General features: G+C 37.8%; 1 protein-coding gene across 1 annotated transcript in view; it reads right to left on the reverse strand.

The window, feature by feature from the left end:
• tmem104 (transmembrane protein 104) overlaps positions 1–6865 on the reverse strand; it is a 58992-nt gene extending 52127 nt beyond the window's left edge. The window contains exons 1-3 of the mRNA XM_037688682.1: positions 6821–6865; positions 3874–3995; positions 2989–3070 (exon numbers count right to left, since the gene is read on the reverse strand). Of these exons, the coding sequence (XP_037544610.1) occupies positions 2989–3070; positions 3874–3995; positions 6821–6865 (249 nt within the window). The remainder of the gene's footprint in view (positions 1–2988; positions 3071–3873; positions 3996–6820) is intronic.
• Positions 6866–12967: the final 6102 nt, after the last annotated feature.

The raw sequence follows: 12967 nt of genomic DNA on the forward strand, positions 1-12967 counted from the left end.
AAGTGCACACTAATTACAGGCTAATTACCGGTAAGTTTAAAATCAAAATGTATTTATTTTTTTCTTGTTATTACAATCTTTAAAAAAAAATCATGTAATAACTCAAATGTAATTCAAGCCCTATCGACACAGGATTGGCATTTTGTAAATAAGTATATAAGTACAAACCGGATCCCAAAAAAGTTGGGACACTAAACAAATTGTGAATAAAAACTAAATGCAATGATGTGGAGGTGCCAACATCTAATATTTTATTCAGAATAGAACACAAATCACAGATCCAAAGTTTAAACTGAGAGAATGTATCATTTTAAGGGAAAAATCTGTTGTTTCCAAATTTCATGGCGTCAACAAATCCCAAAAAGTTGGGACAAGTCCATTTTTACCACTGTGGGGCATCCCCTCTTCTTCCAACACTCAACAGACGTCTGGGGACAGAGGAGACCAGTTTCTCAAGTTTAGAAATAGGAATGCTCTCCCATTCAAGTCTAATACAGGCCTCTAACTGTTCAATCGTCTTGGGCCTTCTTTGTCGCACTTCCTCTTTATGATGCGCCAAATGTTCTCTATAGGTGAAAGATCTGGACTGCAGGCTGGCCATTTCAGTACTCGGATCCTTCTCATAAGTAGCCATGATGTTGTGATTGCTGCAGAATGTGGTCTGGCATTATCGTGTTGAAAAGTGCAGGGTCTTCCCTGAAAGAGATGACGTCTAGATGGGAGCATATGTTGTTCTAGAACCTGAACATAGTTCTCTGCATTAATGGTGCCTTTCCAGACATGCAAGCTGCCCATGCCACAAGTGCTCATGCAACTCCATACCATCAGTGATGCAGGCTTCTGAATGGAGCGTTGATAACAACTTGGGCTATCCTTGTCCTCTCTGGTCTGGATGACATGGCGTCCCAGTGTTCCATAAAGAACTTCAAATCGTGACTCATCTGAACACAGAACAGTCTTCCATTTTGCCACACTCCATTTTAAATGACCCATGGCCCAGTGCAAACGTCTGAGCTTGTGGAGCTTGCTTAGAAATGGCTTCCTCTTTGCACTGTAGAGTTTCAGCTGGCAACGGCGGACGGCACGGTGGATTGTGTTCACTGACAATGCTTTCTGGAAGTATTCCTGAGCCCATTCTGTTATTTCCTTGACAGTGGTATTCCTGTTTGAGGTGCAGTGACGTTTAAGGGCCCGGAGATCACGAGCATCCAGTAGAGTTTTACAGCCTTGACCCTTACGCACAGTGATTGTTCCAGATTTTCTGAATCTTTTGATGATGTTATGCACGGTTGATGATGATAACTTAAAAGTCTTTGCTATTTTATGCTGGGTAACACCATTCTGGTATTGCTGCACTATCTTTCTGTGCAACAATAGTGGAATTGGTGATCCTCTTACCATCTTGGCTTCTGAGAGACACTGACACTCTGAGAAGCTCTTTTTATACCCAATCATGTTGTCAATTGACCTAATTAGTGTTAATTGGTGTTCCAGCTTTTCGTTATTTGCTCAATTTCCTTTTTCCAGCCACTTATTGCTACTTGTCCCAACTTTTTTGGGATTTGTTGACACTGTGAAATTTTGAATCAACATATTTTTCCTTTAAACTGTTACATTTACTCAGATTAAACTTTTGATCTGTCATCTATGTTATATTAAGAATAAAATATCGACATTTGCCATCTCCACATCATTGCATTCAGTCTTTATTCACAATATGTTTAGTGTCCCAACTTTTTTGGAATCCGGTTTGTAGTTTCCCGTTTCCGTTAGGGTGAAAACATCTCAAGAATCAGTGCGTGTTTACAAAAATTAAACCATTGTTTTGGAAAAAGATTATTTTTGCTTGGATGTGGGTCATAAAAACAGGAAGTGAATTGAGTCCATACTAGTTTGTTTCCATTCTTATTGATTTTGCAAGAAATAAAAGAGGGTCAGTTTGTGCTAAATCTTGCTCATCAAATGCATTGATTAACTGATCAGAAGCAAAAGTTTGGGCTGTTTGCTGCTCTGAAACTTTCAGGCAGTTAAACTGAACCAGCATGTTAGGATGTGTTTCAGGAGGAAACCTCTTCTCTTTAAAAAGAACATGACTGCTGGACTTAAGCAGTTATTATTATTATTTTTATTAACCTTTATTTAACCAGGCAAATCCCACTGAGATCACAGATCTCTTTTGCAAGGGAGGCCTGGACCTGAAGGCAGCTTAACATGTGTGTTTTTGGTCCGAGTTTCATCTGAACAAACCACAGAACAGACCAAAACTGACAAGTCTGGTCAAAAAGCAGCAGCTGTTTGTAGAAAACAAAATATCAGCTAAAACCTCACGCCAGCTGTCAGCACGGTGGGGGACGACTGATGGTTTGGGCAGCTTGAACTCCTCTGTCGATAAGAGGATTCTCGAGTCAAATGTGAGTCCATCTGTCTGACAGCTGAATCCAAATCAAGCGGGTCACTAATAAAGTCACACAAAAGACAATAACTGAGGTTTAATGCTGCTAACCAAGGTTCTAACGATGCTGGATCAGGAGGTAGAATCAGTTTTCCACTCAGTTTCTGTGTTTTGGTTTAGATTTAATAAAAAAAAAAAAAAATGGATGTGTTTTGGGTTGTTGTTCATCAGAAGCTGAATTTTTATCATTTTAAAATCTGCTGAGGACCAGATTATTGTTAAAGTGTTCTGGTGCACAAAACCTTAACACTCAAAAGGAATATAGTTTTATTTTAGCATGGCTGCATTTGCCACAGCTAAAAACTGGAAACATACTTACTTTATACCCAAATGATCCCATTGTGTAAGGTGTAAACCGTGGTTTGCTTATTGTCCTCTTAGTCAAGTCCCCTTGAAGCTGAGCATCATTTACTTCTTTAATATTGTGTTTATATGACACGTCACAGCCAACGCAGAGCCATCCATCCAACCGACGTCCCATTACAGATATTTACATACAAACTCACTCTGAGCTGTCTGAAAATGCATCATCTCACCTCTTCCTGCTCTCTCCTCTTCCAGCTCAGCTGAGCGTTGGCTGCCGCCATCGCCTCAATCACAAAAGTGGTGGTCATGTAGCTGACGGAGGACAAGAAACAGCTTAAATAACTGAAATGACTATACAGGCGTCGAAACATCACTTATTGAGAATTCTGTTCCTGAGCAACTAAAGTTAAACTAGAAAATGTGTGAAAACTACTTAACTATTATTTCCACAATTAATATTAATAATACACTTTTCATTAACAGCTTGGTGTGGAGACTTTGTCTAAAATAAGCAGCAAATGTTGACAAATACATTCAATTATTATTTCTAATTCAATAAGAATATTAACTGGCTAAATGGTTTTTTTTTTTTACACTTTCATGAGCAGATCTGCTGTGCTCCCTGAAAAAAAAAAAAAAAACTGAAAAAGTGTCATCTTAACACTTTTAAAATTATATTATAAAAGACTGAATTTTTATTTCAGGACGGTTGGTATTTCTGAATAAGATCACCGACCGTCTTTGCTCGTCTTTATTCACTGAGCCCTCACTCACCGTTTGCATAAACATGTAAAACTTAATGAATTATTCAGCTGTTATAGCTTTTCACGAAATCGTTCGTCTTTATTTTCCTACTCTGTGATTCCCATTTTCATTTTGGGCGGCAAAATTATTCCACAAACTACTTGCCAGGTGACCAGAGAGAAGAAACACGATTGACCTTGCACACGCTACGCCAATAAAGTCTGAATAATGTTCTGCAGGGAACTGAGACGCAATAAAAACTGTTAAAGAAGGGAATATAAACCTAACAAACACATCGGAACAGACTGAAGACGGATGATAGAAATTGGACTTTTACTCCCACAGTGAAGGTGAGGAAGAATAAAACTCACCTCATAAATGCTAAAATGCAGATGAGAGCCGAGCTGACCACCCAGCCGGCTGTGGCGAAGGCTCTGGGCATGGTCAGAGCACCTGTTCCCACGATCAGGTTGAACATGTACACCATCCCCACCTAGAGGAGAAAAGATGACTGTAAAGCTCTAAGACAACGCTGCTGCGATACACGCCTGTATTCTTACTGTGGATCTCAAGTGTTCACCAGAACTCCCACTTTAAAGATGCAACAAACAAGACCTACATCGACGTCCCCGCATCATTGCGTAGTGAATGTTTGTAGTTTGAGATGAGTGTTTTTCTGGGATGGCATCGAACAGGGAATGGAAGTAAACCTAAATGTTTTTGGTGCAAGATATTCAAGTGGGGAGGAGTTACACTGTAGAGAAGAACAGTTGTTTTTTCTTGTTTGAGGCGGCGCAGAGTGATGGATTCTGGATCCATTTTATCCACGACCAGGTGCAGTGGCTGAGCCAGGGGGTGGCCATTGGTGGCCTTTTTCACTATAGATTATTCTTTGCCCACCCGAATCCTTTGAAGAAACTTTAATTTTATTAGGGGTGCACCGATGAATTGGCCCCGATTCCCTTAATTTTGGGAAATCAGAAATGGGACGATACTTGCATGAGATTCTTTTAGTTTTAACAACAATTGTCTAAACTTCATTTATATTTCAGAGCACTACCTCATGGCCTGTTAAAACAAGTTTGTACTGTTTCTAGGATATTGTTCAAGGCTCTGTTTTTCAATAAAATAGTATTGGAAAATTTAAGGAGCAATGTGACCTTGTAACACCTGACAGTGTCGCTTATAAAACAAAATCGGTATCGGACTTTTTAGAAATCGGTGATCGGACAGAAAACTGCAATAGGTGCACCCCTATTTTTTTTTATAAAAACTAGAAAACATGGTTTCCTCAAATGTTCATCCATCACAATGCCTGTGCTTATCTCTTTCAAGGTGAAAGACGCAGCTGCTACATCCAGCTCACTGTAGGCCACAGTTTAGTTTTAGTCAAAACAAAAATGTTCTTCTACTTGTTTTAAGTGTACAAAACCGTCTAAGTGCTGGTAAATATATGCTTATGTAAGTTAAGCAAGACTTCATTAAATGAAAAATAAAATTTGACCAAAGGAAAAAAAAAAAGTTGGTGTGAGTCGGCCATCAGCTATTATGATTTCTGTAGCGTGGTGTCAGTTTTAGAAAATCTCATATTGGTAAACCTGCAGGCTTCTTTCAAAACAGGCGATGAAGCGCAGAAACATAGTGGCCCTAGAAGGCGATTATTAAATACCACTGTTCCAAACAGTCGGTCTGCCACTCGACCATGATGCCCAGCTCTGAGCAGCTTCGTGGTCTCAACAGATCTCATCTCTGCTCAAGAGCTGCAGCTTCATCGGGGCTGTCTCTGGCCCCCTGGATGTGCCTCTGATTATGACCAGGTCTGAGTTTTGGTAGACGACCTTTCTCTTGGCAAGATGACTGTGGCGTCGTAACCTTTCCATTTTCTAATAAGAATGGCGCTCAGTGGCATGTTTAGAGTTTAGTTATTTTTTGTCTTTTTTAACTCCAACACTGATCTTCTTTTAACTTAATTCAAAGTATTTTGCTTACCGCACTTTTCGCCGTAAAAGTCGCACCTTTTTGCATAAATTTGCATGCCCTGCGACTTGCACAGCAAAGCGACTTATTTATGTTTCCCCCCATATTTATAACCCAATTTTTGGCTGAGATCTGACGATTTCATTCATTCTGCCATGGAAAATACTGAACACTACCATTTTTAGCCACTAGAGGGCACTTGACTAATATGGCAAGTCAAGTGTCTCATTAATAAGTAAAAGTGGCTATTAATGAGACGCTTGGCTTGCCATACAAAGCCACCTTCGTCTTGCTCCGAAACTCCTGGAGCAAACGTCAAATCAGCTGAATTTCACTGCACCTCCCAGGCAAAATGCAGCTGATTTGACCATTAACGTGCACGTATTAAGGAAAAGTTCAACCTTTGCTATAATGTCGAGCAAACAAATAATTGTTTTTAAGTGTTAATCTTGTTAAATTTTTGTTAGTCCTCCCGTGCACGTTCCCACGGCCGCCATTTGGTAGCCAATCAATTTTTGGCACAACACCGGCCCACATTTCCAGGTTGTCAGCGATGATGCATAACAAACGCGGCGTGTCAGCGGGGCGCATAACAGATGCGACTTATACAGCGAAGCGACTTATTTAGGGTTTTTTCCACTTTATTAGACATTTTTGGGCTGATGCGGCGTCTACAGCGGAAAATACGTGTATTACTTATAGTGAAATTAAAAGGCAACAAAATAAAAAGAATATCAAGTAAAGGGAATACTTTTGCACCAAATCTGTTATTTACTCAACTAGAAAAGATCAGTTTCTCCTCAGCATATTGATGGATGAAGCTCGTACTAGCAGGCGAAAGACTTAACTACAGTCAAAGAAGAAAACTTCACTATCAGATAGCAGACTGCTAAATAATTCAGAGCTTTCACTTCCTGAAAAAAGACAGCGTCTGAGCAGCAGAACCAAGTCTCAGCAGCAAAGTCATGCTGAAGTAAGCAAAGTCCGGGTGAGTCCGAACCGCAAAGGGACCTGATGTGTGCAGATAATAAAAACGGGACGTGTTCACCTTCCTCTTAATTGCTTTTGTTTTTACTGCAATGTCATCTCCACCAGAGTTTACTGCTTCGGTAACTAATTAATAAAAAATAACGAGCATTTATCTTAGCAGGCGTCAAGACGGTTGACCTTCAAACAAAAGAGAACAAAAACTGAATTCTGCAAGTCCCGACAGGCGGACAAAGAATCTGACGTCGGCTGACATTTTGATGAAACCTCACCGAATGCAAAAGGATTACACAAGTTCCTGATTTTTAATAATCTAAAAAAAAATTCAGTTTTCTGTTGGTTTTTTTTACTCACAAATGGGGAGTAAGGTTCTCCGGTGTCAGTGATCCCTCCTGCCATGTTTAGTGTCGAAGATCTTCACCTGTTGGAAGAAGAAGACAAAAAAAGTATTCTTATTTTCAACTTCACAACACAACTAACAAAATCTATTCTCAAAAATACATACTTTCTCTGCTATTAATGTTTAGTTTGGTATTGAAAACACCAGTCTTTCCACTTGGTGATAAAAATCCATTGATGAGTTTTTGATGCAAGACAAATTTATTTAAACAACCTAATATTCGAGTCTAAAAGCAGCCGGACTCCTTGTAATAAAAACGACAGATAAAAGCAAAAATGTGGTACAAGAACACGTTTTGAAATGTCTTTTTTATGTAGCTCCAATATCCGTTTAAGTTGCTTTTAATTTTGTTCAGAACATCTTCATAAATCAGATTAGAAGAGATTAATTAGATGTCATTTATAGTTTTGTGCTCATAATTCAGCACACAATCTTAACCTAAGTCATCATCAGTGTGCGCTCAATGAAGAAATTATAAATATATTATCGTTTTAATATTTACTGTTTGAGAAGCACTTTAAATTTCTTTCTAAAACCCAATAAAAGAACTTGAACTGCATGCTAGTCTTTGTTATTATAAACATTAATATAAAGTTAACATTCATTCAACCTTTATTTAGACAGGTTAATCCCATTGAGCCTCGAGGACTCATTTACAAGAGAGACCTGAATGAAACAATTCATGAAACATGAATAATATAAACAAAGTGTTTATATTTGTCTCTATTAGTTCCTTTAACATTTTATTTGGTTCAATAGCAGTTTGAATGCTTTGTTTTTAAGATATTTTACAAGTTGTATTTATTACTACACAACCTGACTGTCAGAAAGTTTCAGCCTTATCTTCAAAACTTTTCTAATTTTGTAAGTTTAGTCAGTAAGGGGGGGGGGGGGGGGGGTCTTGATTATATATATTTTTAGATGAAGTACAAGTATTTCACTTTGGGTTTTTGTTGGCACTGAGTACTGATACCGAGTAGTTAATGAGTTAGTACTTAAACATTACACAATTTAAAAAACACATTGTATTAAGAACACAGCAAACAGTTATTTTAACATTATTTGTGCTTTTCTTAAAATGTTTCTAAATTATGGGCATTTTTAAATTTTTGTTCTTGGTTACTTAAAAAAAATGGAAGAGGAAATGACATCATGCATAAAAAAGTGTTATCAGTTTGAAGTATCGGGGTGTTTCTCTGAGTATGAGAGCTTGTAGCTGGTATTGGGACACCACAAGTAGTCAGAGCGTGTTTTTTTTAAGCTAAAGTAAAACCTGGAGAAATCCATCCCTGCATCATTTCTTTCCTCTACGACTCCAGGCTTCTTCTTTCAGCTTTTCCCTCTTCAGGGGTCACCACAGCGAGTCCTCCTCCTGTCTTCACTCCAACTCCCTCCATGTCCTCTCTAACTGCATCCATATTATTTCCTCTTTGTCTTTTTCCTGGCAGCTGCATTTCTAACATCCTTCTACCAATATACCCACTGTCCCTCCTCTGGACATGTCCAAACCACTGTCCCTCCTCTGGACATGTCCAAACCATCTCAGTGTGGCCTCTCTAACTTTATCTCCCAGTTGTTCAACCTGTGCTGTATCTCTGATGAGCTCATTTCTAATCTTATCCATCCTTGTCACTCCTAAGGAGAACCTCAACATCTTCATTTCTGCCACTTCCAGTTCTGTCTCCTGTGTTTTTGTCCATGTCTCTGTCTCCAGACCATGCAACATAGCTGGTCTCACCACTCACCGTCTTGTAAACTTTTCCTTTGACCTTTGCAGCCACCCAACTTTTCTCCATCCACTCCATCCTCCCAGACTAACATTAATGGAAACTTATTTAATGTAACCGGGCACAAGTACTCTAAACTGTTTACAATTCAGCGTAAACTTAATAATAAAAATCTCATGTAACACCTACCGGTCTGACTTTAATTCAATTTCAATTCAGTTTATTTATATAGCGCCAAATCACAACAAAGTTGTCTCAGGGCACTTTACAGGAACATTCACATACATAAAAGCCAATTAGTAAAGTTCTCCATCTAAAGAGTGGTTCCACTGGATCAGGAGCTTTTAGATCCAGATTTGAATCTTAGCAGCTCAAATATTCAATAACAGCATTGAAATCAAATCAAACTGATGTTTTTCTTGCCTTTTCATATAAAATAAAACGCTTTTTTTCAAAGGCTTTTTCAGATTATGCTTGTTTTATTTATTGGTGCAGATCTGTTGCTTCTCAGTGATCAACATGTCTTAGTTGCTCCTTAAAAAACTGATTTTTTATTTTTATTTTACATGTCTAATTATAACCCCTCCATTATAATTACTTTTGTAAATTGGTGCCAAAGAATATTAAAGACTTGGTGTGAGCAACAACTCACTCATTTAGTTGTGAACCTCCACACTATGTCTGTGCTCCACACTTAAACCAGGGATTGTTTACACACCTGAAATGTCTCTGCTGAGCACACCTGAGCACACCTGAGCACCCCAACAGGTTTTACTGTAACATTTTCTGATTCAATATTCAGCTAAAAAGGGCAAACACAAGCCAGTATCACAGATTCATGAGGAGTACAACTCACCTTTCTGCCCAGTCTTCTGGGGTTAGCCGCTATGCTAACAGGATTCTGCAGCTAGTTGGACCCGTCCGAGCCAAACAAACGGAACCGTTAGCATTAAGTTAGCACGGGATGCTACGGTGGAAAGAAAGAATAAAAAATAAATAAATGCACATTCTCATGGGCTGCCAAAGCAAAAGCTTTGACACAGAGCCCATCAAACTGAAGTGATCAGCTGATTAGGTTCCGCGTGACGGTCCATACAACTCCAACTTCCGGTATCAGCCTTCAGAATAAAAGCATACTGTAGTTTTCGATTCTGAAACTTATTTATTGTTAATTTTTGGGCGAGATTTTAAAGATTAAAAACTATAAACAGACCGCTTTTAATTTTTTTATTTTTTTTTATTTTTTTTTTATTAAATGGCAGCAAGTTTCAAAGATCTGATACAAAAATAACCCTAAACTTACTGAATTCAATATGAGATTTTCACCATGTTTTATGAAATTTCTAACAGTTTGCTAAAGCAAATAACAAAAGTTCTTAATAAAGAAAAAAGATAGATGTATATTGATTGCTGGACAATGAAAGATGTTAAAGAATTAAGGCTTTACTGTAACTGAAAACATGACGAACTCTATGACTAAACAAGATAATACTAAAACTGAGGCTTTTATTTGTGATTCTTATTTTTTGTTTTGGGATCTTTTATATTTTTTTTTACAATTTTGCTTTGTAAATTTACATAACATAATAAAAGAACTGTTATTTTCTTTGACGGTGTCTGTATGTTAAATCAGTAGTCAAGACAGGCTCTTCAACTTAGGGGTCAGGGGTCACTTGGACAAAATATCTTTGATTTCACTTCAAGTCTAAATATTCTGTTGTTTAAAATAACAACAGTTGCATACAACTCTTGATACATGTGCTCAAGTTGATAAGATGACTACTTGAGATATGAAGAATAAACATAAACAGTATTATGGCAGAGGTTGTAGTTTAAGAATGAGTTCCTGATTAAACAATAGGAAGATAAGGTGGCAACTGGAGCTACTATTTCTTATGAATTACTCACATCTTGAGTGGTTCCAGTCACATGAGTTCCTCTGACACACCAGAAAATCCTGTTCAGACCAACATTTTACCTCTGTGTTAATCAAGAAATTGTGATTGCAGAGATCAAAATGCAAAACCAGCTGTGGAAAGATGTCGAGGCCGCATGAACGTCTGTGTTATCAGAGTTCAGAGGTCAGATGAACAGATTGATGTACCCAGCGAGGAACAGTCTGACTTTTAACATCAGAACCACCAACACTCAACATGTTCAGAGCCCTTTTAAAAACTCAGTTATAATCTATCGTTTTTTGGTAATCATATTTATATTATATTTAATTGTGTTATTTGCAGTTGTATTTGTGTACAGTTAATTATTATTAGTACCAGTAGTACTATTTGAATTGTTCTTTTATATGTACAGCATATTGGTAAACATAATGTATTCATTCACTTTTCATATCAGCATTTTGGGCCACAAAGGAAACTGTAAAAAAAACAACAACAAAAAAAACAGTTAAACTACTTAAAATATAAAACAAAATCAATCATATATTAGTTTTAATTCAGTCAAGCTATTAAAAAAGCCTACTAGCTATTTACTAAAGTTGATATATTTTGATAAATATGAATCTTATATAGATATAGATAGATATTTAACAGATAATTATTTAACAGTCAACGGTGTACCACAAGGCTTTGTCTTGGGACCCACCCTGTTTACAATCTACATAGGTAATGTAGGTCATAGCATCCCTGATGCATCCCTACAGTTCTATGCTGATGACACAGTTGTATCTTGTCGAGCTTTTCCAGCTTTTGCAATCTGCTTTCGACATCATGCAGTAAGATTTGTACCATCTCAAACTTGTCCTAAATGCCGACAAAACCAAAAGGATGCTTTTTTCAAACAGGATGTCGGTCCCAGCAGTTCTTCCTTTGATTTTATCCTTGAAAGGTGTCCCAATTGAGTTTGTCGATTCCTATAAATATATGGGCATCTTGGTCGACTCGCATCTCTCTTTTAAGCTCCACGTGGAAAACCTAGCAAGGAAACTGAAAGTTAAATTGGGATTCTTTTTTAGAAACAGATCCTGTCTAACTCTGAACGCTAGAAAATGCCTCGTAATTGCAACTTTCCTTCCCTCCATTGACTATGGTTACTTGAACGCTCCTACAAGAACCCTGCAGATGTTGGATGATGTCTATCATAGTGCGCCAAGATTCATAACTGGTTGTAACTACCATACTCATCACTGCACCCTGTATTCACTGGTTAACTGGTCATCATTAGCTTCACGCAGACTCTCTCACTGGTACATTTTCATCTTTAAATCACTTCTTGGTCTGCTGCCTTCATACATCTCCTCCTACATGTCTCTGCGTGAGTGCAGCTACAGCGTGCGCTCTCCGGACATTATTACATGCAGTGTTCCCTCAGTGCGAACTGAACAAGGCAAAAAGGCCTTCTCCTACTTCGCTCCTGTTTCCTGGAATATCTTGCAAAAACAACTGAAGCTCTCAACCTTGACCTCTCTAAGTGGCTTCAAACATCTGCTATGTTCTTGACAAAAACCAACACAGACATGTTCCTGTTTTTAGTTTTCTACATTGCCTTATAATCTAGCTGTTTTATTGTTACATTTTCTTTTAAATACCATTTTATTTTCACTTGTTAAAAAAAAAAAAATTATACGCATCCTTTATGGTTGTCTATTATTGTCGTTGTTGTCTACTGTCGTCATCACTCTTTGTTAAAATCAGGTCTCTCTTGTAAATGAGTCCCCAAGGCTCAATGGGATTTACCTGTATAAATAAAGGTTGAATTTATTATAAAGACTAAGTTTATTCTCTCAAGGAGGCCCATGCAATTTGGGATTTTATTCTGATTTTGAGTCAAATCCATTTGTTTGCTGATGAATTGAATACTTTACGTAGAGTGTTGAGGTAGAGGTTGAAAAACTCAACCTTTAATTAAAAAAACATCACGACATTCTGACCCAGTTAAGTTTGCTTTGCATACAGACATTAAAAAAATGTATTTGATTATTGATGGTTGTAGTTTGATTTAAAGCTCGGGTGTGTTTTTGTGCATGCAGCTGGAAATATTTTAATAAAAACACAAAGGTCAGAGAGACTAAAACTCAGCGGTGATGTTTTCAGCAGTAACTCAGAAAGCAGAGTTCTTCCTATTGTTCCTCAGATGCACCTTCTTCTGATGCAGCTCCTCCTTGATGATTCAAATTAATTAAAACAGCCACAATCTGTGTTTCTGTTGACCGCAGGTTATTTAAGCCCAGTGCATACACTGAAAACCTTCCACTGCAGCTGCACGCGAATAATAGAAACGTTCAGCTGGTCTGTTTCATTTAACTCACAGAACCTGGGAACAAAGACTCTTCACCACAGTTTGACAAAATGATTAAACACATCAATTCTTTATTATTTGCACTTTTCTATTGCAGCATTTATACGAGCAGCTCTGCAG

The sequence above is a fragment of the Nematolebias whitei genome, chromosome 15 (assembly GCF_014905685.2).
Source record: "Nematolebias whitei isolate Nwh7 chromosome 15, NemWhi1, whole genome shotgun sequence".
Lineage (NCBI taxonomy): Eukaryota > Metazoa > Chordata > Actinopteri > Cyprinodontiformes > Rivulidae > Nematolebias > Nematolebias whitei.